The sequence below is a fragment of the Tyto alba genome, unplaced genomic scaffold (genome assembly GCF_018691265.1).
Source record: "Tyto alba isolate M040663 unplaced genomic scaffold, T.alba_DEE_v4.0 Super-Scaffold_23, whole genome shotgun sequence".
In the NCBI taxonomy this organism is placed as follows: Eukaryota; Metazoa; Chordata; class Aves; order Strigiformes; family Tytonidae; genus Tyto; species Tyto alba.
This window is the reverse complement of record NW_024881297.1, coordinates 30387244-30409301: the sequence shown is the minus strand read 5'-3', so window position 1 is coordinate 30409301 and position 22058 is coordinate 30387244. Positions and strand designations below refer to the sequence as shown.

The following is a 22058-nucleotide window of genomic DNA, read 5'->3' as shown; positions in this document are numbered from 1 at the left end:
ATGGAACAAAGAATGGACATTTTCAAGCAATTCAATATTTTTCAAGTATTGTTTTTGGAAGAGTTTTAGCTGACAGCAATATCTTGGGCCAGTGGTTTTGGGAGGGGATTTTACGTTTCACTTAAGATTTTTGTCAAAGGCCTTTTTTGGGGAAAACCAGGCGACTGGGGCTAGTGGGGAGGGCTAAGGGGGCGATTGCTGCAGCGGGATGAGCCTTCCTGCCAGTCCCCTGCGTGAGTGGTTGAAGGGGATTTCTGAGCTCAGTTTCTCTTGAAAATATGAAATGCTTTTGGGGTTGTGGAGGACACAAAATTGAAATGGCCGAGCCTGTCCAGAGCTCTCAACTGCTCGGGGCACAGCAGCGTTTCAAGTGTTTGTCGAGACTTTTGTAAAATGCCCACTGGGGGGGGGGGGAAACATCCACCCTCCCCTGTCCCTGACCCTTTCCTGCTGGGGCAATGGGATTTTGGGAGGACAAGAGCTGGGTTTGCCTGGAGCTGGAGTCGGGGGGTATGGGGGGCAGCGCTGGCAGCTTGGGGGGGACAGGTTGGGTGGGAGGATGCGGGAGGAGGCCAGGGGGGAGCTGGGGGGGAGTCAGTGGAGATGCTAGGGGGGAGCTGGGGGGATGCTGGAGGGGGATTGGGGGTGATGCTGGGGGGGCAGCTGGAGGGATGCTGAGAGGGAATCAGGGGTGATGCTGGGGGGGTCCTGGGGGAGAATCAGGGGTGATGCTGGGGGGATGCTGGAGGGGGATTGGGGGTGCACTGGGGGTGCTGCTGGAGGGGATCAAGGGGTGATGCTGGGGGGGGTGATGCTGGTGGGGGACTGGGGAGATGATGCTGGAAGGGGTCGGGGGAGGATGATTCTGGGGGGGGGGCACTAAGATGCTGTGGGGAAGCGGGATTGGGGGGGTGATGCTGGAGGGGGCCAAGAAGATGATGGTGGAGGAGGCCGAGAGGAGGGCGCAGGTGGGGGCCCGGGGGGAGCCTGCCGAAGCGGGGCCACAGCTCCCCCGCCGGTGGTGCCCCCCCGGCCCCCCCCCGGTCCTGCCTCCTCCCTCCCTCCGCCCGCCGCCTCCCCCCGGCCCTGGGCGGGGTTTGGCCCCGGCTCCGGGAGATGGTGGAGCCGGTGTGAGCGGCACCGGGGCTGCAGCCGGCTGCGGCCCCCCCTGGCCCCCAGCCCCGGGGGGGTGCCCGGGCCCCCCCCGGCCCAGCCATGCCCGCCGGCAGCAACGAGCCCGATGGGATCCTCAGCTACCAGGTGGGGGGCAGCGGCGGGGGGGGGATGCTCGGTACCCTCGGGCGGGCCGTGCCGCCGGTGCGGCCGGAGGATGCTCCGTGGCTGCTCACTGCGGCATTTCCGATGGCGGGGGGGGGCAGGGGGACCGGGGGGGTTGGGGTGCAGGGGGGAGGCAAGGCGTCTGCAAGGGGGTTGCGTGGTGGGGGCTGTACGGGGCGTGCAAAGGGGAGTGAAGGGCATCTGCAAGGTGTGTGTGTGGGGGGGGTGTGGGGGGGTAGGTGGCTGTGAAATGGGGGGCTGGGGTTGTGCAAGGGGGGTGCCAGGCCTCTGAAGGGGCGGGGGGGGGTGCAAGGCATCGGCAAAGTGGAGGGGCGGAGGCGCAGCGGGGGGCGGGGGTGGTGAGGGGTGCTGGAGGTGGGTGCAGGAGGGATGTGAGGAGGGGAGGAAGGCACCTGTGCGATGTCTGTTGTGTTGGGGGGGTTCCCTGCTGGGCCCCCCATGTGTCGTCCCCCCCCCCCCATCTAGATGTCACCCTTGGTGATGCTGCAGGCCCTTTAGAGGGGGGACAAAGGCCACATTCCCCGGAGAGCCCCACTCCACCCAGTCACCGAGGTGTGGGGGGGTGCTCAGCTATTGTCCCCACCAGGCACTTGCATGGATGTGCTGGGGCGCAGGCAGGAGGCAGTTGGGTGGTTCCCCCCTCTTTCAGCATCTCCTTGTCCTGGGGAGGGCTTGAAATTACAGCTCATGGGAAAGGGAGAAAGGAATTTACATCTCCCCCAGCAAGGGATGACGGTCACGCCCTGGTGATGCTTGGCCGTGACCTGCATCCCCCCCTCGCAGACCCACTTCGGGGCTCTGGAGACCTGTCCCCTCCTCTTGCAAGCACTGGGGTCCCCATAGCAGCTCCAATCCTGGCCCAGGAGCTGGAGGGGTCCCCCCAGGGGACAGTGCTGACCCCCGTGATAGCAACAGAGGGAGCCGGGGGGACGGTGGCTTCACCCGGGCGGGATGGAAATGGAGGCGGGTGAGGAGGGGGTCTCCTGCTCCACCCCCACCATCGCCTCAGTTTGTCCCCATGCGCACTCTTACCCTCATCCCATAATAATACCGGGATCAGAGTTATTAATTACACTTTGGGCAAGATTAATTACATTAATCCTCCCTCCTGCTGCCGGTAGACGGTCCTGCTCGTGTGTGGTGGGACAAGGGGGCCAGGACGTGAGGTTTGCCTGCTCAAGCGATGCTTTTGGCCTCCCCTGGCACCAGGAGGACTCAGAGCTGGACCTCAACCTCTGCCTTGTGCTCTTCCACGTCCTCAGTTACACCAAAGCTTCCCCAGGAAAAGATTTTTCTTTCTTAACCAGAGGAGTTGCACTGAGACAGGTAAACTGAGGCAGAACACTCAAAAATCCCTTTCTTCCTGCTGGGACAGAAAAATTGCAGCAAAACAGTAATATGGAGTTTTCTTGAGATGGACGCAGGGAGAGGATGCACGGAGCTCATGACACGAAGGGGTTCACTGCAGCCATGTCGAAACAGGCTTTCTTCCTTTGCTCCAGCGAGTTCTGATTTCATTTTTACAAGCAATAATTACTTTCAGCCTCCCAACAAAACCAGCTTCAAAGCAGCCAGCCGGAGCTTTGTGCTTAGAAAATAGTGAAGTGGAACAACTTTGGCTGCTGCAAAACTCAAAAGTGAGCGATGCAGAGCTTGGCATCCCCTTTCCCAGCCCAATTTTGAGGATTTGATGTTTTCCAAGCACCTGTCAGCAGTGGAAAAGGGCAGAGAGGGAAGGCAAAGCACCTGCGAGCGCTGGTACCTGTGCTGGAATGGGAGAACTTGCTTTCCAGAGGCATCTCTCCTTCCTGCTCCATCCCATCCCAAGCCCACAGGTCCACAGCCCCACAGCTCTATTAAATCCTTCACTCCTCCAGCAGTTTCCTCGTTAAAGAACCCCTCCGAGTCCATGGGAGTGACCTAACCAGGGCCAAGAGAGTTCTGAGTGGGGCCATTTCCTTCAGTGCAAGGCTTGCTGTGATTCTGGGATGCTGCAATGGCCAGGGAAGGGTGGTGGGATGCTCGGAGCATCGTGCCGCAGGGCTGGAGGTGCCCACTTGTCCCATTTCCTCCTATTTTTGCTTCTGAAGCTAAATAATAAAAAAGCAGTGGGGATCCAAGCTTGGATCATGATGGGATTTTAACTGATTAGACCTCGGTGTCACCTTCCTTCGCTGTGTTATGTTACACCCCGTGTCGCCTTTCAGGGCAAGCTGGGCAGTTAACCTTTGTGCCGAGCGGCGCTGAGGGGGAAGTTCATTAGAGCAAATTAATTTGTAGGATGGAAATGACGGATTAGCTCAGCTCAGAAAATAAAGTAGTGCTGGAGATAGCTGGAAGAATCATAGAATCACAGACTGGTTTGCACTAGTTGGAACTAGATCACCTTGTGGCAACCCCCCTGCCCCGGGCAGGGCCCCCTTCCCCCAGCCCAGGGGGCTCCCAGCCCCGTCCAACCTGGCCTTGAACCCTTCCAGGGAGGGGGCAGCCACAGCTGCTCTGGGCACCCTGGGCCAGCGCCTCCCCCCCCGCACAGGGAAGGATTTCTGCCTTATATATAACCTAAACCTACTCTCTTTCAGCTTAAAACCGTCCCCCCTGGTCCCACCCCCACCCCCTGATCCCGAGTCCCCCCCCACCTTCCCTGTCCCCCCTCTAAGCCCTGGGAGGCCACTCTCAGGGTCCCCCCGGAGCCTTCTCTTCTCCAGGCTGAACCCCCCCAACTCTCTCAGCCCGGCCCCCCAGGGGAGCTGCTCCAGCCCCCCCAGCATCTCCGTGGCCTCCTCTGGCCCCGCTCGAGCAGCTCCGGGTCCTTCTGCTGTTGGGGGCCCCCGAGCTGGCCCCAGCACTGCAGGGGGGGCTCCCCAGAGCGGAGCAGAGGGGGACAATCCCCCCCCTGGCCCCGCTGCCCCCCCTGCTCTGGCTGCAGCCCAGGGCACGGGGCTGGCTCAGGGGCAGTTTTCCCCCCCCAGCCCCCCCAGCCCCCCCAGCCCCTCTCCTCGGGGCTGCTCTCCATCCCCTCCTCGAGGGCCCAGCCTGGGTTTGTCCTGGGATCGCCCCGACCCGCGGGCAGGCCCTTGCCCTTGGCGGTGTTGAACCCCAGGAGGTTCCCACAGCCCCCCCTCTCCAGCCTGCCCAGGTCCCTCGGGATGGCATCCCTGCCCCCCCGCGTGTCCCCCACCGCACAGCTCGGGGGGCGGCGGGGAGCGGGCGGCGGCTGCACTTCCCTTCTTCCCCAACGCTGTGACCCTCTTGTAGGCGGCCACAAAATTGGTAAGGCACAATTTTTAGTGAAGCCACGCTGGCTGTCACCAATCACCTCCTGATTTCCATGTGCCCTAGCAGCTTCCAGGAGGATCTGCTCCACGATCTTGCTGGGCATAGAGGTGAGACCCACCAGCCTGTCGGTCCCTGGGTCCTCTTTATTCCCCTTTCTAAAAACGCGGGTTATGTTTCCCCTTTTCCAGTCAGCAGGAGCTTCACCCGACTGCTGCAGCGTCTCAAATATGACAGACAGTGGCTGAGCCACTTCATCCGCCAGTTCCCTCACAACCTGCAGATGCATCTCATCAGGTCCCATGGACTTGTGCACCTTCAGGTTCCTGAGATGGTCTCAGATCTGATCTTGTCCTACACTGGGTGCTTCTTCATTCTCCTCATCCCCACCTTTACCTTCTGTGACCTGGGTGGTGTGGCTGGAGCACTTGCTGGTGAAGACTGAGGCAAAAAAATCACTGAGTACCTCAGCCTTCTCCATATCCAGGTAACCAGGTCTCCTGTTTTCTTCCAGAGAGGACCTACATTTTCCCTAGTCTTCCTTTTATCACTGATGTACCTATAAAAGCTTTTCTTGTTGCCCTTAATGTCCCTGGGCAGTCTATCAGGGCTTTGGCCTTCCTAACCTGATCCCTGGCTGCTCGGACAGTTTCTCTACTCTTTTCAGGCTCCCTGTCCTTGCTTCTACCCTCTGTAGGTTTCCTTTTTGTGTTTGAGCTTGTCCAGGATCATCTTGTCCAACCCTGAAGCGTCCTGGCGTTCTTACCTGACTTCCTTTTTGTTGGGATGCATCACTCCCGAGCTTGGAGGAGGTGATCCTTGAATATTAATCAGCTTTCTCAGGCCCCTCATCCCTCCGGGGCTTTGTCCCGTGCAACTCTACCGAGCAGAGCCCTGAAGAGGCCAAAGGCTGCTTTCCTGAAGTCCAGGGTAGCGAGCTTGCTGTGCGCCCTCCTCGCTGCCCTGAGGATCTTGACCTCCACCACTTCGTAGTCACTGCAGCCAGGGCTGCCCTTGAGCGTCACACTCCCCACCAGCCCCTCCTTGGTGAGAACAAGGTCCAGCACAGCACCTCTCTGTTGGCTCCTCTATCACTCGGGGAAGGAATTTATCATCAGTGTGTTTCTGGGTTGCTTACGCCCCGCTGTGTTGTCCCTCCAACAGGCACTGAGGTAGCTGAAGTCCCCGTGAGGACCAGGGCGCTGCTATCTGTCTGTAGGGGCCCCACCTGCTCAGTCACCCCGCTGGGGTGTCCTGGAGCAGACCCCCACTATAACACCTCCCGTCCCTGCCCTCCCTTCAACCCTGACCTACAGGCTCTCGGTCGGCTCGTCACCCATCCCCAGGCAGAGCTCCGTGCCCTCCAGCTGGTCACTGACACAGAAGACGGCACCTGCTCAGTGGGAACTTCACAGGATTGCCACAACTTGTCAAATCACTCCATTTATTCCCTCTCCGATACCCACGTAACAGGCTTGGGATTGTGATTTTATTTCAGTTGCGTTTTAAATTTTGATTTTATTAAGCCCTTTTGTCCCGTGCCCTTCCTGAGGCTGGGGTTTGGGGTTTTTCTGGCAAATCCAGAGGGCAGCAGGATGCGTTGCTCAGCAGGGATGGAGGGTGGCAGAGGCTGTTACCGGAGAGGGGACAGGAAAGCCACCAGCGCGCGATAATCCGGCTGCTGGGTAACGTGGGTGAGTCCTGGGAGCTGCCAGGGAGGCAGCAACAAGTCAGCTCTGAAATTAGTACTCAGGGACCAGCACACTCATTGCCAGACAGGAGCGTCTGCTCCTCCTGCTCGTCAAATTACCCAGTGACTGCGAGGTGTGTGCCTTCCCGAGCATCACTGCCGCACAGTGGCGAGCGATGCTATTCAGTGGAAGCAGGAATTTGGAGGGTAAAAAGCAGATTCTCGTTAGTGTTTGCAGCTTAAATCATAAAATGTTATTTATTCGCTCAACACTTCATGGCTAGTGCATTGTTATTAGTGCAACAGGCAGCCTGTGCCGGCGCAGCATTTGAAGTTTTACTTGAAAACTACAGCTTTGATTATGGGGTGCACAGTGTAGCTCTTGCTTCTTGAATTTTGTCCAACAGCCCTGCAGGTTTCCCCAGGTTTCTTGGTATTTTGATCTTCAAACTTAATTTCAGAAATTGAGCAACTGGCTGTGAATCTCGGTGTATTTTTTTTTTTTTTATTTGAATCGGTTTTGGTCACTGTGATGACAGCAACAGGCTTGCAAGGCCCAACCTTGGGAATTCAGTAGTCCCAAGCCTTCCCCTTTGTGCCTTCAATAAAGGAATAATTTGAAGCCTGATGAAAACAAAGGGGTGTTTGGGCATTGCAGAGTTTTTCTTTGCATGGGTGAAGAGATTTTGGTTTTCTTGGGTTAGTTACTGTCCATGGAGGCAAGGAAGGAGAAACAGAGTGGACATGCTGCATTTCCTTTATATTCAGGACACGCGCAGTGATGAAAAGTTCAGCCTAAAGAGGGGAAAAAAAGAGATCAAGTGTTGCCAGGAGGCCCTTTCAAAGCTGCGGTTACAAGTCAAGTGTGAGACGTGGCTGGGTTTTTACTGCTTTGAAGGTGGCCATCCCGGTCAGCCCCTTCCCCAGCCCTGCTGGCAAGGGGCAAGGAGCAGCGAGACAGAGCTCCTGCGGTTTCCTGCGGTTATTACGGCACAGCGGCTCCTCCTGCGGCGCAGCCAGGGCTGTTTCAGGCGAGGAGGGCGCTAGCTCTCAGCCCTTGGCTTTGGCAAGGAGGAAAAACACGTTTTTGGTGGAAAGTATGCTTGCAGCGAGGGAAGCCTGAGCCTCCTTGGGCTGAAGATGAAACTAAACTTCGTCCTTGCAGGTTCTTGAGGGCCCTTGGAGGTTGGTGGTGGCCATGTCCTGTGGCCAAGTGCCATCTAGTGAGTCCTGCAGGTATTGCCTTCGGTGACTGAAACTTGCTGTGACAAAAAGTGCAGGGTTGTTTTGGGGTTTTGCCTTTTTTTTTTTTTTTTTATTTCCCCCCCCCCCCCCAGTTTGGAAATCCCTGCTTTTTTGTTGGTTTTTTTTTTTTTTTTTTTTTCTAGAAAGAATCTGCAAGAATGAAGCAGGAGGTTTGTTTTTCAGGTCTGAAACCCTCTGGCCTCTCCCCTTGTAGTAAATAATTCCCGACTCACACTGCACACATTATAGGTGCTGTCACGGGCTGTCTCATTTGGGTATGGGAAGAAAAAGCTCCTCCAAGCCCGTGTTTTCAGGGCTGTGCCCGGAGGAGACACACAGAGACCTCGTGGACTTGCGTGGAGGCAGGGGTGGGTGATGGCTGGGGGGACGTAAGGAGCTCTACACAGCCAGCACCAACCTTTCCCTTCTTCTCACTGCTGAACAGAGACATGACGAAGAGGCGGTGATTGACCGGGGACGAGTGAGCAACGTTGTCAATATTCACTATGAGAAGGAGGAGTTGGAAGGTGAGTCTCTGCTGGGATCCTGGGAGAGGGGCCACCAGCCCAGCGCCTCTTCCCGCTGCACAAAGTCACCACAACGTCCCTTGCCCGGTGTCCCCTCAGGCGCAGCGAAACGTGCCGTGCTTGTTAATAAAGCAGCACAGGTATTTGCACATTGTTGACTGTTACGGCTTTTTAAACAGAGGGAAAAAGCCCGCGTGGAGGCCACGGTGTGAGTTTTTGCCACGGGGCTGGATAATTCACGGCTTGTTTTCTTGCAGCAGCTGCTCCCGGCCTGGAGAGGTCGGGAGAATAGTTTGACGGCTGCAGACGCGGGGCTGTGATTTATCCTGGGCCTGATTTGATCTTCTCTCATCACCTTGTGTCGTACAAAGATTTTAAAAGTAATTACCTTCTGTTGCTGCTTAATGAGAAAGTCTGAGTGTTGACCAGCCGAAGCTGGAATTTAGGAAGAGGTTTGATACTTTCAGGGCACTTTTAGATGACCGGGAGCCATCGCTTGTTGTTGCTCTGTTGTTGCAAAGCTTGAGTAAAACAGGCTTGGGAGAAAAGACAGCTCTGTGATGCTCAGGGATTCAGTGAAAATAATAATGTGAGTCGTTGGTGTTTCTTCCTGGGATGGCTGCACTGATTTAGCCGTGGCGTCTGCATCAGCCATCCCCGCATTACCAGGAGTGCTGGAAATGCTGCTTTTTCACAGGCCACCGGACCCTGTACGTGGGCGTGCGGATGCCGCTGGTGAGGCAGAGCCACCGGCACCACCGGCCCCACAGCCAGAAGCATCGGAAACGGGACCGGGAGAAGGACTCTGCCCCCACAGAGCAGGACTGCCAATGTAAGTCCCACCGTGGTGCTCACTAAACCCCTCGGGGCTTTGTGGGCGCGTGGTTCTTCTGCACGCAGGTCCGTGTGGCTATCTAGTAATGGGACGAGGCTTGGTCTTCTGCCCCCAGACACCCCGTCCCAGCGGGTGCAGTTCATCCTCGGGACTGAGGAGGACGAGCAACACGTCCCCCATGACTTGTTCACTGAGCTGGATGAGATCTGTGTGAAAGAGGGTGAAGATGCCGAGTGGAAGGAAACGGCAAGGTAAATCTCTGCTCCCGGCTGTGGTAGCAGAGGAGTCCCCGTGCTGACAGTGCCCATGGGCTCTGCTGTCTGCTCGCCGGCAGGCGAGGCTTTGGCAGCTGCAGGTGCCGCTGCGAGGAGCCTTCTCCTCTTGCCACCCCACAGCTCTACCCAAGGGGCTGCGGAGCTGGGGCGGTTTTCTCGCAAGGGGGCTGATGGTGTCTGCTGCCCGCAGGTGGCTGAAGTTTGAGGAGGACGTGGAAGACGGCGGCGAGCGCTGGAGCAAGCCCTACGTGGCCACGCTGTCCCTGCACAGCCTCTTTGAGCTGAGGAGCTGCATCCTCAACGGCACGGTGCTGCTGGACATTGGTGCCAACAGCATCGAAGAGATTGCAGGTACCGTGGGTGCCGCACCCCTCCAGGAATGGCCAAGCTCGGTTTGCCGCAGTGCGGTTCACTCCAAATCCTACCCTGCCCCAATGGCACGTCCTTTTCCAGAAGTCCCACTGTATTTTGAAATCAGGAGTTCTTTTTCAGGTGTAGACTGGGCGTGCAACAGTCACGCCAAATGTTCTCCCTATACGGAACCCTTCTGAAAGCAGTTTGTGGGGCTAGAGAAGTGATTAGAGAACATTCTCCAGCCCCAAATGAGTGTGTGTCAGGGCTCAGCAGGCTGCTCTTAGAAATATAGGGTCTGCATAAGAGCTGAATCTCCTCATATAAACTATTTATTACAAGCCATTTCCTCACATTCTTTTTTTTTTTTTTTTTTTTTTTTTGCCTTAACATCCAGCATTTAAGAGTTTTAAAGGCAGAGTTTATCTGGCAGATCACCATGCAGTGTACTTCTGTGGTGAAGTTTATTGAAGTTAATTGAAAAAGCAGCTTTGGAGAAATTACCTTTGACTGGCAGGTCTCCATTCAGCCCTATCAAGAGCGGGAGAAGTTGGAGCTGCTCTTAGTGCATTTCTCCCTGGGCTCAGCAAATTGCGGTCGATTGGACAAAGAAACTCGGGGAAAGTCTGTGCTATAGATTGTTCATAATTTGGTTAAATGTGTAGAGTCAGACAGAAAGGCCAGATTGGGCAAGAAAATTGCATTATGTAGAATGGGATATAATTACCTTAGCAGAGTGATGAATGAGCACTTTGATAATGTTGTTTAGCAAAAGAAAATTCTTGCTTTTGCTGCAAAGGCTGAATTGTGATAAAATGTCTTGCTAAGCAAGGCTGAGCCCGCGTTAGGGTATCCCGGGTGGCACAGCCTTCCCCAGGGGCTTCGGGGGTCGGGACTGGGGCTGGTTCCTGCTGCGATGGCTTCATTTCCCTTTGCCTCCCGCAGATATGATCCTGGGCCAGCAAGAACAGTCTACAGAGTTTGACGAGGGCACGCGAGCGAAAGTTCGGGAGGTCCTTTTGAAGAAGCATCACCATCAGAACGAGAAGAAAAGAAACAACCTTCTCCCCATTGTCCGCTCATTCGCTGACGTGAGCAAGAAACAGCCAGACCCGCACCCCCTCGACAAGCCAGGTGAGGGTCCCTGCCAGCCCGTGGGCCCGGGGGAGGGATTTTGCGGGTGGTTGGCCCCAGGTGAGTGTTTTGGCAGGGCTTTGGCCTGAGGTGAGAGTTCCTGCCTGGCTTTGGCCCCAGGTGAGGGTTTTGGAAGTGCTTTGCCCCTGCATGAGGGTTCTGCCTGGCTTTGGCCCTACGTGAGGTTTTTTGCAGGGCTTTGGCCGCAGGTGATGGTTCCTTCCCTGCTTTGGCCCCAAGTGAGTTTTTTGTTGGCCTTTGGACTCAGGTGAGGGTTCCTGCTGGGCTTTGGCCCCATTAGACTATTCCTGACAAAGAAGAAGTGTCCCAATTGCTCTTTTTCCATTTTTCTGAGTGTCTGACTTTTTCCCACCAGCCCAAACACTCACCCCTCATCCTCCTGCCACCACTGCAGAAGCTAAAAATGGGGTGAACCATGAGACCGGTGCAATGGATTTAAGCAAGGTGAGACACCCATAGCTTTTGTACGCCTTGAGGGCCCGATTTGCTCCTGCAAACTTGGCTGCAGAGTGTGCTGCAGAGTGCTGTGGGCTTTACTTTTGGGGTAATTGCCTGAAAAATCACTTGTCGTGCCCAGGCGGAGCTGCACTTCATGAAGAAAATTCCTGCTGGGGCTGAAGCGTCCAACGTGCTCGTAGGAGAGCTGGATTTCCTTCAGCAGCCCATCGTGGCATTTGTCCGCCTGACCCCGGCTGTCCTCCTCTCAGGCATGACGGAAGTTCCCATCCCAACAAGGTCTGAATGAGAACCACAAGGTTTTTATTAAAAACGCAAACCAGAAAACAACAGTACATTACATGGATCAGTTTGGTGTCCCAAGGGAATGTGGCCAGCAGGAGCATGTTTCTCCTACTCACATCTCCTCACTGTTGTTTCTCCCTTCCCTGCTCTATTTTTGAAACCAATTGGCCAATTTTAAGGAAAGGTGACCCAAAAATTCAATCTGCAGGAGGTTCTGATGAATTTCAAAATCACCGCGGAGTCAGTGAACCTATGCGTTCCCTTTCGAGCTGTGCTCTGGGCTTGGAGCTCCCGGGGATGTCTTTGGGTGCCCGCTGAGCAAGGGCATGTTCTCCTCTCTCACTTTAATTTTCTTGCCCAGGTTCCTGTTTGTTTTGCTTGGACCAGAAGGAAAAGCCCAGCAGTACCATGAGATCGGCAGGTCCATGGCTACTATCATGACGGACGAGGTGCGACAAGATAAGAGATACGTCCGCGTCCTTTTTGGCTTCCTGCACCTCTCCCTGTCTCTGTAGTCGTGAGGAGGAGGATTTGCTGTCCACGCTGCCCGCAGCTCTCCAAACAGCCCACCCCTCGTTCTCACCCCAAAGCGACCACGCGCATTTGCATCACCCCCCATCCTGGAGGCTGAAATCCCAGCCGGGTGCATCCTGCTCCTCGTCCTTCTCTCTGGGGTCCCCGGCACGCTGTCGCAGTGCTGGCATTGTGAGGGCCAGGAAATCTTCTCCTGCTCTTGAAGCAAAAGGCTGCGGCGTGCCGTGGGGATGGGGACATCGTGCAGATGATGACAGATACCAGGATGCACAGATTTTTCCTTCTGGGCGAATATTTCCTGGCATTTCCAGCTGGAAATCGGGGGGAAGTTGTCTTGCGTTTAGCCAAGGGCTTATTGCATGGGTCGGGTCATCCGAGATGGGTTTGTCCTCTCACCAGCTTGTCTCCTATCGGCAGGTTTTCCATGACGTTGCCTATAAAGCCAAGAACCAGGCTGACCTCGTGGCCGGCATCGATGAGTTCCTGGATCAGGTCACGGTCTTGCCTCCAGGAGAGTGGGATCCTTCGATCCGAATCGAGCCCCCGAAAAACGTCCCTTCGCAGGTGGGTGCTGCGGCGGAGGGAGGCGCGAGGGGGACGGGCAGGACGCAGCCCGCCTGGGGATGCTCTCCAGGGGCCCGAGTTCCCAAGGGCTCAGTGTGACACAGTCACAGACCCAGGGCAGGAGCAGAACAAGCCAGGGGTTCCAAATCCATATCTTTATCTTCCATTTCAACAGCAAAAAAGGAAGATGCCAGGAGCTCTCAATGACAGTGCTTCTCACAGCAAGCCAGAGAAACACAGTGGTCCTGAGCTGCAGCGGACAGGGAGGTGTGAGCTTTAACAGTTTGGTGGTTTTCTTTCCATTTGCCTCTCAAATCGGAGCAGGCACCTTCCCTTCTAGCAGGTGTTTGGGGTTAGCTGGTTGAGTGAAGGGGCTCCACATTACTGGCTTGGTCCCCTGGGCTGGGCAGGGGGCAGATCTGGGCAGCTGGGCTCAGCCACAGCATCACTGCACACAGGTTTTCCTGATTTGGGGTGGAAGCAGATGTATAAATACCTCCAGGGAGAGCTCTGCTGCTTCTCAAGGCAAGGGGCTGATGCAGTCGGAGGGGATGGGCTCTCAGGTTGGGCCCTTGTTGTTTTTGTTGGGTATTTTTGCATGCCTCCTTTTCTACTGGGTATAAAATGAGAGAAGGGGAGTGCTTCCTTCTAGCAGTGCTTGTGCTGGCCCTTCTGCAGCAAAGCAAACTCCATGTGCTCTTCCACGAGAACAGTCTATTTATTTTTCCTTCCTCCAGGCTCTTTGGAGGTTTGATCCTGGACGTGAAGCGGAAAGCCCCGTGGTTCTGGAGCGACTTTCGGGATGGTCTGAGGCTGCAGTGTCTGGCGTCCTTCCTCTTCCTCTACTGTGCCTGCATGTCCCCCGTCATCACCTTTGGGGGGCTGCTGGGGGAGGCGACCCATGGCCACATAGTGAGCACCTCTCTGGGTTGGGTGGCATGGGGGAGGATGAAACTCATGCAGAAGTCCTTGCTGCACTGAATATGCTTTGGCTTTGTTTTTTCCCCTCATGATTTATTTGCTGATGGCTGCCTCTCTTCCCCGGACAGAGTGCTATGGAGTCTCTGCTGGGCGCATCCCTGACTGGCGTGGTGTATTCCCTCTTTGCTGGCCAACCTCTCACCATCCTGGGCAGCACCGGACCCGTCCTTGTGTTTGAGAAGATCCTCTACAAGTTCTGCAAGTAAGGCTGCCTGTCACGGCTGGGGGCTGTGAGAGCCTTCAGATGGTGGCAGTGTTGGAGAAAATGTGTTTTTCTTCTATCTGTCTTGGTGGTAGTTGTTAGATTTACATGGTCTTCAGTGCCAGAGACATTGTACGCTGCTGCTTTAGTACGTGAAGATGCAAGAGCCCTCAGTCTCTGAAAGATGGAATGGTTCGTTTGGGGTTTCTAGGGTTAAAGCATAGTAGCAGGAGGAGGAACCACCCCAGGGATGTGGATGCCCAAGATGGGCTGCATAAGGAAGATGAGACCATTCTGGTTTGGGAAGGATTTTCTTTCCTCTGAGTACCCAAGCAGGCACTTTTTAGTGCAGTTTTTGCTGGCAGTGGAAATATATTTTGCCTAAATAGCCAAATAGTTTTCTGCTGAAATACTTAGAGTTTTGATGATTTTACTGGAAAAGTAGTAGCTTTTCATGTGAAATGGATATTTTCCATGACAGTCCTTTTGTTGTGGTGACTTTAATGTGAGATGAACCACACTTATTGCAATGAAATTTATTATTAAGCCCCAGCTAGCTAGTGGCAGGTGGCTGGGTGCAAAACCCGCTGGTTTCAGAGTTAAGGCATCGGGGTGATGTGGGAGAACACCACCTTCCACACCAGGGACCTGACCTCAGTTAGCCTCCAAGGTGTTAACACAAGATAACTGTCTAATAACGATAATGAAATAATTGGCCACTCCTCCCGAAGACTCCCAGCCTGCCCCGCAGCCCCGAGGCTGGCTGTCCATGTCCATGGGAACTGCCCTGACCCTCCGCAGCCTGGACACGCTCCTAAATCGCTCCCAGGTTTCCCCGCAGGCAGGCACGGCTCGGAGCCTCGTGCCTGACTTTTTCACCCCTCCTGTTATTTTGGTTTCCCAGGGACTACACGCTCTCCTATCTCTCCCTGCGGGCGTGCATCGGGCTGTGGACTGCCTTCTTCTGCATCGTGCTGGTGGCCACCGACGCCAGCTCCTTGGTGTGCTACATCACCCGCTTCACTGAAGAAGCCTTTGCCTCCCTCATCTGCATCATCTTCATCTACGAGGCTCTGGAGAAGCTGAGTCACCTGCGAGAGACCTACCCTGTGCACATGCACAGCAAGCTCGACTTGCTCACCACCTACTAGTGGGTTTTTTCCTCCAAAACCATGTCTGCCCCTTGGCAGGAGCTCAGGGCTGCACCTCCGCGGCCTTGCCCTGATCCCTGACTTGGCTTCTCTCCTCCCAGCTGTAAGTGCGAGGCACCGACCCGCCCCAGCAATGAAACCCTGCGCTTCTGGGAGAGCAACAAGATCAACGTGTCTGACATCGCCTGGGAAAACCTCACAGTGACTGTAAGTGCCCCGAGCCACTGCTTCCTCGTGCCGCGGCCATGGGGCCCAAGGGGCATTCGCGTGCTGCAAAGGTCAGAGCCCTTCAGGTGGTGATGGGCTTCAAACTGGGCCAGAGCTGCTCTGGAAAGTCAGTGCTTAAATCCAACGTGTGGTTTTAAGCCACTTGGTCCTGGGAAAGAGAGTCCACCTTCTGCAGTCCACCTTGTCCCTAACGCAGTGGGAGATGTCTCTCCTGTCCTCCTCAAGGTTGTTGCTGGACAGTATTGCTGACCGTGAGCAAAGATAAGTGAGTGGTTTTATTTTGTAGCAGTTGGAGGACTAAAGTTCATGCTTGCAGGTAGTAATTGGCTTCCTTAATTGGTTCCGAATAAGTCCAGGCCTTGCTTTCTTGTTCAGTGCTGTCTGCAGGTATGTGCACAAATCTGCATGCCTGGGCAGACTCTTGGGCTGTTGCTGCTGGAAGCAGAGCCCAGGCAGAGGACGGGAGGCTCTTCGGGACATCATCAGCCCCTCTTGGCCAGGTTCTGTGAGGCCTCCACGGGGAAGGGATGATTAGTCTCTTCTTTCCTGCCATGGTTGCCTTAGCCCTCCTTCCCGTTCCCCGAGATTTTCCAGCGTTTCCTTCCCCTCTGGCATTTCTTCAGCCACGGTTACCTGCCGTTCCAGTGGAGAACATGCCACGGGTCTGTGTTACGGTGTCCCATCACATCTCATCTCTCCACTCTCCTCTGTGCAGCTCTGTGTCACTCGTTCAGCTGCTGCTGCTCATTAACTATAAATCTGCAGCAGCAGTCACAAGGGCATGGATCTCGGACCAAGATCCCCAACCCCCCTTAGTTATCTGAGGTTTCCTTGCTGCGTGGGAACTGCCTGTGTGTCCCGACACTCTGTTTCTCCAGGAATGTCGGTCTTTTCATGGAGAGTTTCGGGGACCTGCCTGTGGACGCAATGGCCCCTACGCGCCTAATGTCCTCTTCTGGTGCTGCATCCTCTTCTTCTCCACCTTTCTGCTGTCGAGCTTACTGAAGAAGTTCAAAACCAGCCGCTACTTCCCAACCAGAGTAAGTAGAAGATGGTGGCCAGCAGCAGTCCCCACAGTCACTTCCCAAACTGGCCTCCTGGAGCACTGAGCAGTACTTGGCACCGCTTGGTGAACCTGGGAAACGCTGACCTTGAAGGCCAAGCTCTCCATCAGCTCACTCATTTCCGTGAGTGCAAAAGATCATAGCACTGATCTGCCTTGTGACCTCCCCAGAGCGAATTTTTTGCTCAGGCAGTGAAAAATCAGGTTTTCCAAAGTTTGGGATTTTTTTCTCACCTTCTGTGCATTATGTGCTCCAGGGGAAGGTTGATTCAAATGAGGAACAGATGATGCCTCGGTGCCTTATTCCTATTTTAGCTGTGAGTGTGACTGCAGTGGCAGATAACTCTTTCCTTATTTTTTAATTTTTTTTTTTTTAAAGTTTGAATTCAAACAGCCCTTTTCCACCTAATTAAACTTTTTTTTATTGTCTGACACCAGATCTCCCAGGGACAAACACAGCAGCAGTGTGTAACCAAGGTTGCTTGGCTGCGTGTCCTCAGAGTGATGGGGTTTTGTTAACCAGCCTCCGTGTTGTTGATGTTCCCAACTTTTCCATCTCCTGTTAGGGCCCTGTTTGCGACGCCCCTGTCAGGTCTTGTTTCTTGCCCCAGGTACGGTCCACAGTAAGCGACTTTGCTGTTTTCCTCACCATCGTCGTCATGGTGCTCATGGACTTCATGATTGGGATCCCATCGCCAAAGCTCCATGTCCCCCACATGTTCAAGGTACTGGGGGGTTTTGGCATGGAGCTGGTTCCAGCCCTTGGGCATGCCAGAAGGTGATGTTGGGGCAGGACAGGGCTGACTCTGGAGGAGATGCTGCTAGTGGGAACATCTATTCTTCCACCTCCGAGTGCATCGTTTCCTTCTGGAAACAAGAAGACAGCTCCCAAACTAGATACCTCCAGGAGAAGTCTCTGTAGGTGCTTGCAAAGAGGACACTGGCACTGCTGAACCCACGGGAGAGGGTGACGTGAAGCCAGGGCTGGGAGATGCTCTGACCCAGGCAGGGAGGGGTAAATCAAAGGTAGTGAAGTGGCTGGGCTGGGGGATGATGTTGATGTGTGTGCCTTGTCGCAGCCTACCAGAGACGACCGCGGGTGGATTCATCAACCCCATAGGACCCAACCCTTGGTGGACGGTGTTGGCTGCGCTCATCCCAGCTCTGCTCTGCACCATCTTGATCTTCATGGACCAGCAGATCACTGCCGTTATTGTGAACAGGAAGGAGCACAGGCTTAAGGTACGGGGCTGCAAGAGATGACCCCATCCCCAACCCACTCCAGGCTGCAGGGATGGGGAGAAGCTCCTATTCCAAATGCTTTGGGAAGGAATTGCTGTGGGACAAAGTCAGGCTGTGTGGCAGGATGCCCTCCTGGAGTAATGATGACGCAGGGAGCAAATGACAGGGGAGTTCAAATGAGCAATCTTTTGGAGCTGCAAATTAGTCTTAGAGCAATACAGAGGCATGCTTTTGTTTTAAAACATCAGCAGTGGATGTGGGAACAAATTGTTTTGATGCGCTGCCAGAGATAACTGAGAATCACATCTTACTTGCAAGTCATGGAAATTCCTTTATGAATGAAAGAAATAGTAGGTATTTTTTTGGAAGAAGGAGATATTGCACAGACTCCCCAAATCCACTTTGTCCTGAACTCCTGCCAGATTTTGATGCAAGATGCTTGTGCAAAGGCTGGATACATCCTTGATTGTTTCCAATTCTTGTTTAAATTTCAAGAAGTTGACTTGTGCTCAAGTAGGGTTTGAGTCTAACTTGTGACGTTGTCCTTGCCCCTGTGCTGTGGGATGCTGTTTCTTGTTTTGCTCCCTGCAGAAAGGATGCGGGTACCACCTGGACCTTTTCATGGTGGCCGTGATGCTCGGGGTGTGTTCTGTGATGGGGCTGCCCTGGTTTGTAGCTGCGACCGTCCTGTCCATCACCCACGTGAACAGCCTCAAAGTAGAGTCTGACTGCTCAGCTCCAGGAGAACAACCCAAGTTCTTGGGGATACGAGAGCAGAGAGTCACTGGCCTGATGATCTTTGTGCTCATGGGCTGCTCTGTCTTCTTCACTTCTGTGTTAAAGGTAAGAGGAAAACGCAAAGCACCCAACCACCATGAGCTTTTTGGAGGTTACACAGAAGGGGTCCCCTCTCTCCAGGACTGAGTGGTTGTGGAGTGGAGGAGGTGATGCCAAACCTTGGGGCTTGACCAGCCTTGAGGGAACCAGCCTTGATTAGGCTTTTCAGCCATCCAGACCCCAGTTTGGTGGGCTCGCGGCAAGCAAGCAGCACAACTGGTTTAATTTTCAGGCGTCTTTCAGGCCCACCAATGTTTATGGGTTACAGTTTGCATATTCAGACCAGTACATCTGCTCTCTTTTGAACAGGCGGCACTTGATCAGTTGCAATTTGCTCCCCCAAATGCCCCAGAACAGCCGTTCCCAGTAGCCAAACACACTGACCTCATCCCCATGGGCTTCCTTACACAAAGGAATCTCATCTCTAGGCTAAAAGGAGGCAGGCCGCTGTTTCCTGTTGCCACAAGAATATGTAGAAATGGTTTTCTGCTGACACAGAATGTGGTATATGATATCACAGGTGAAATCACCTCTTTTCCTCTAACCTTCCTGGAAAAGGGGATTACGCTGATGAAAGGTCACTCAAAGGTTCAGCCTAAAGCAGAGCCTTAGCTCACTTGCACGCACCAAGTCCGTGATGGTGAAAATCTGACACATCTCTAACCCTGTGACAACTGGAAAGCTTTAGGCAATTTGGGCAGTGCTCGTAGAAGAGAGGGGTAATACTGAAAAGGCAAACTGAAAAATAAATGATTGCATTCTTTGTTTTCAGTTTATACCAATGCCTGTGCTTTATGGCGTCTTTCTCTACATGGGTGTGTCGTCGCTCAGAGGAATTCAGGTACGGGCTCGCGTGCAGCGTGTTGGCTCCCTGGTGTTTGATCTCCGTAGCAGCAGGAAAAAAGCAGTGACATGGGACAAAAGCTCTCCGCAAGCAAGCAGTGAGACTATTTAGCACAAGGGGAAGATTGGTGGCGGCATGGGAGGTGCAGAGGGCTGGGAGGAGCAGGCAAGTTCAGCTGCACTCTGTTTCGTGGTTTAAGGCAGGTTTGGTTAAGTTTGGTTCTGTGAAAATGGGGGAATTCAGTGCAAAGGGAAGGCAGTTTCTACCACGGGTGGAAATCCTTGCTGGGGGATTCAGTGGGCCAAGAAAGGCTAATAATAGAAGAGCGTGGAATAATTGCAATTTGGAGGGCAGCTCTCATGGGCAAGCTGTTCTTTAGATGGAGTGAATGGAAAAGGGGTGCTGCTCCCAGGAGAATGTAGTGGGATCCAGGATTTCTCACTGCACGCGGGATCCTGAAAACTCCCTCCACATCTCACTAGAGCCGGAAACTTTCCGCAGTCCCAAAGTGGCCACATTTCACTTTTGATTCTAGCAGTTCTTTGATCGCTTGAAGCTGTTCTGGATGCCGGCAAAACACCAGCCGGATTTCATCTACCTGCGGCACGTCCCCTTGCGGAAGGTGCATTTGTTCACCATGATCCAGCTGATCTGCCTCGTCCTGCTCTGGGCCATCAAGGTGTCCCCGGCTGCCATCATCTTCCCCATGATGGTAAGAGCCGGTGCTGCCTGGCAGCGGGATGTTTGCAGCGCTGGAGTGAGAGGTGGCCTCATCTCGAGCCTCTCCGCATCTTCCCTCTTGCTCGTGTAGGTTTTGGCTCTCGTTTTTGTCCGCAAAGTGATGGATTTATGCTTCTCAAAGCGAGAGCTCAGCTTTCTGGATGACCTTATGCCAGAAAGCAAGAAGAAGAAGTTGGATGATGCCAAAAATGAAGCCAAAGAAGAAGAGGTAATGCTTGCTGGGTGCTCGGGGCTGGACATCTCCCTGGGGCTGTGAGATTGCCTGTTTCTTTCACCACTTGCCTTGAAATGTTGGGGGAAGATCTTTACTCAATAGAAATGGATCCTAATAGCCTGCATCTCACATTGCAACCTTTTTTTTCCCTAAATTAGGAGTGAGATTAACACTTAAATATAGAGGTATAATCTTTCAAATGATTCATTTATAACTATGATGATGATGATTTTGAAAATCTTAGCTCATATTGTTGTTTTTAACCCACCCTCCTCCCCCCAATGTTTGGAGTAAAAGTCATAAGGAGAGGGCAGCACGCAACGTTTCTGCTGGGTGTTTAACTTACCTCCACTTTGATCAGAGAACTTGATTTGTCCCTCTTACATCAGGAGTCCCAGAAGATGATGGAAGCTGCTGCTGCAAATTCAGTTCAGCTGAAGCTGGGGAAGACCAGTGACTCGGAGAGCCGAAAGCAAAGCAGTGACAGGTAAAGCCCCACCAGGCACCAGGACCTCCAGCAAGATGAGTTTGAAGGCTTTTGGCATGGTTTCCTCCCCTTGCATCTTTCTTGAGCATCCCACAGAAGTCAGCAGTCAGCTTGGTGGGAATAGCAAATGTACGGGCTGGGCCGCGGGAGGTGATCGCAGGGCTCTGCCCCCAAGCAGAGGGGCTGTCCAGCTCACGTTTGACCCCAGAAAGTTGCCTCATCAGGGACTTGATGGCAGCTGGAGGTGCTCATGCCTAACAGTGAGGAGTTGCAGGCGTGATGCGTGCCAGCAGTGGCTCGGGAGCCCACTCCAGGGCTAAGCAGCAGCAAGAGCCTTGGCTTGGAGCTGCTGCTCTGCAGCTCTCGGGCTTGCCTCCCCAGCCCCCCTGGCCAGCAAAACCTCCTGTGCTTATGCTGAGCTTTGGTTGTCCGGGCCCCCCTGCTCCTCTGGCTGGTGCAAATGCACTTGGTGGCACCAGTGCCCATAATCACGGGTTGCTCTGTAAAATATCGGTTGCAGGATGGATCCTTCTGAAATTAATATCTCGGATGAAATGTCGAAAACAGCCGTATGGAGGGCTCTCCCCATGAACACAGAAACGCTCTGACTGCGGGGAGGAAAGAGGTGAAGGACTGATTGCCCATCAACGTGACCGTGCTGCTCTGCAAGCGACGGCGCGTGCCTGCGGCTCGCCCGTGCTTTGGGTGGCGATGCCGAGCAAAGGGCCCGGCCCCGGGAGCAGGCGGCCAGGACCGTGGCACGCAAACCAGCTCCTCTCTGCCGGGGTGGTCCCACGGACAGGGCTGAGCCGGCAGCGGCCGGCAGGTCTGCCACTGATGGTGCTCTCCCTCTGTTTCTCTTTCTGCCCCCAGTTTTCCTGTTTAGGCATATGGACTTCGAAGGAGAGGAGTGAGAACGTGACTCAGGGATGTGCCAACGCAGACATGGGGAGAAACGGCCTTTTTTCAGTTGGAGGATTCCCATTAAAGCCATGCAGCTGTTTTCAGTTGTCCTTGGTGTGCTGCAGGCGTCTGGTGTCTCTAGCCCAGCAAACGGAGGTGCACGGCCCAGTCACTGGGAGTTCAGCGGTGTTGACCCTCCGTGTGTATGTGTGTGTGTTGTTGCATTTTGTAGTGGTAGAGGGACTGCTACCGCTTTATTGTTCAGTGCTATTTTTTTAATATCTAATTTCTCCTCTCCATTCTCATTTTTTTTTTTTTTTTCAAATACAAAATCTGAATGTACAAAGTCATTTGCTGTTATATTGAACGCATTCTCCAATTTCTTCTTCATCACGACCAGGTTCTTGGTCTGGTTTGGGGTGCTGACCTTTAATTTACTCTTCTGTCTCTTTCCTGTATGAGAGGGATGCCCTCCGCTGCCTGGCAAGGTAGAGATGGTCTCAGCTGTTAGGCGAAGGTGAAGGAAAGGCACTTGTTCCCTGAGCTCCAATTTTACATTTTTTTTTTTTTTTTTTAATGTCTTTGGCTCTGCCGTCGGCCTAGGCAGCTGCAAAATGAACAAATGCCACCTTTTTGTCCCCTGGATGTAAACTGAATGCAAGGAGCAATCAAA

General features: G+C 54.0%; 1 protein-coding gene across 1 annotated transcript; it reads left to right on the top strand.

The window, feature by feature from the left end:
* Nucleotides 1–1068: 1068 nt before the first annotated feature.
* On the top strand, nucleotides 1069–21798 carry SLC4A8 (solute carrier family 4 member 8). The gene is given in 26 exon segments (XM_042796914.1): nucleotides 1069–1260; nucleotides 7956–8037; nucleotides 8735–8869; nucleotides 8988–9123; nucleotides 9338–9498; nucleotides 10444–10632; nucleotides 11009–11097; nucleotides 11231–11388; nucleotides 11756–11843; nucleotides 12346–12492; nucleotides 12668–12759; nucleotides 13230–13404; nucleotides 13542–13675; nucleotides 14580–14825; nucleotides 14928–15033; nucleotides 15933–16094; nucleotides 16729–16842; nucleotides 17197–17220; nucleotides 17222–17359; nucleotides 17951–18202; nucleotides 18969–19037; nucleotides 19579–19752; nucleotides 19852–19989; nucleotides 20385–20482; nucleotides 21003–21107; nucleotides 21356–21798. Coding segments are annotated over 25 exon segments (3240 nt in total). The 5' UTR covers nucleotides 1069–1215; the 3' UTR covers nucleotides 21091–21107; nucleotides 21356–21798.
* Nucleotides 21799–22058: the final 260 nt, after the last annotated feature.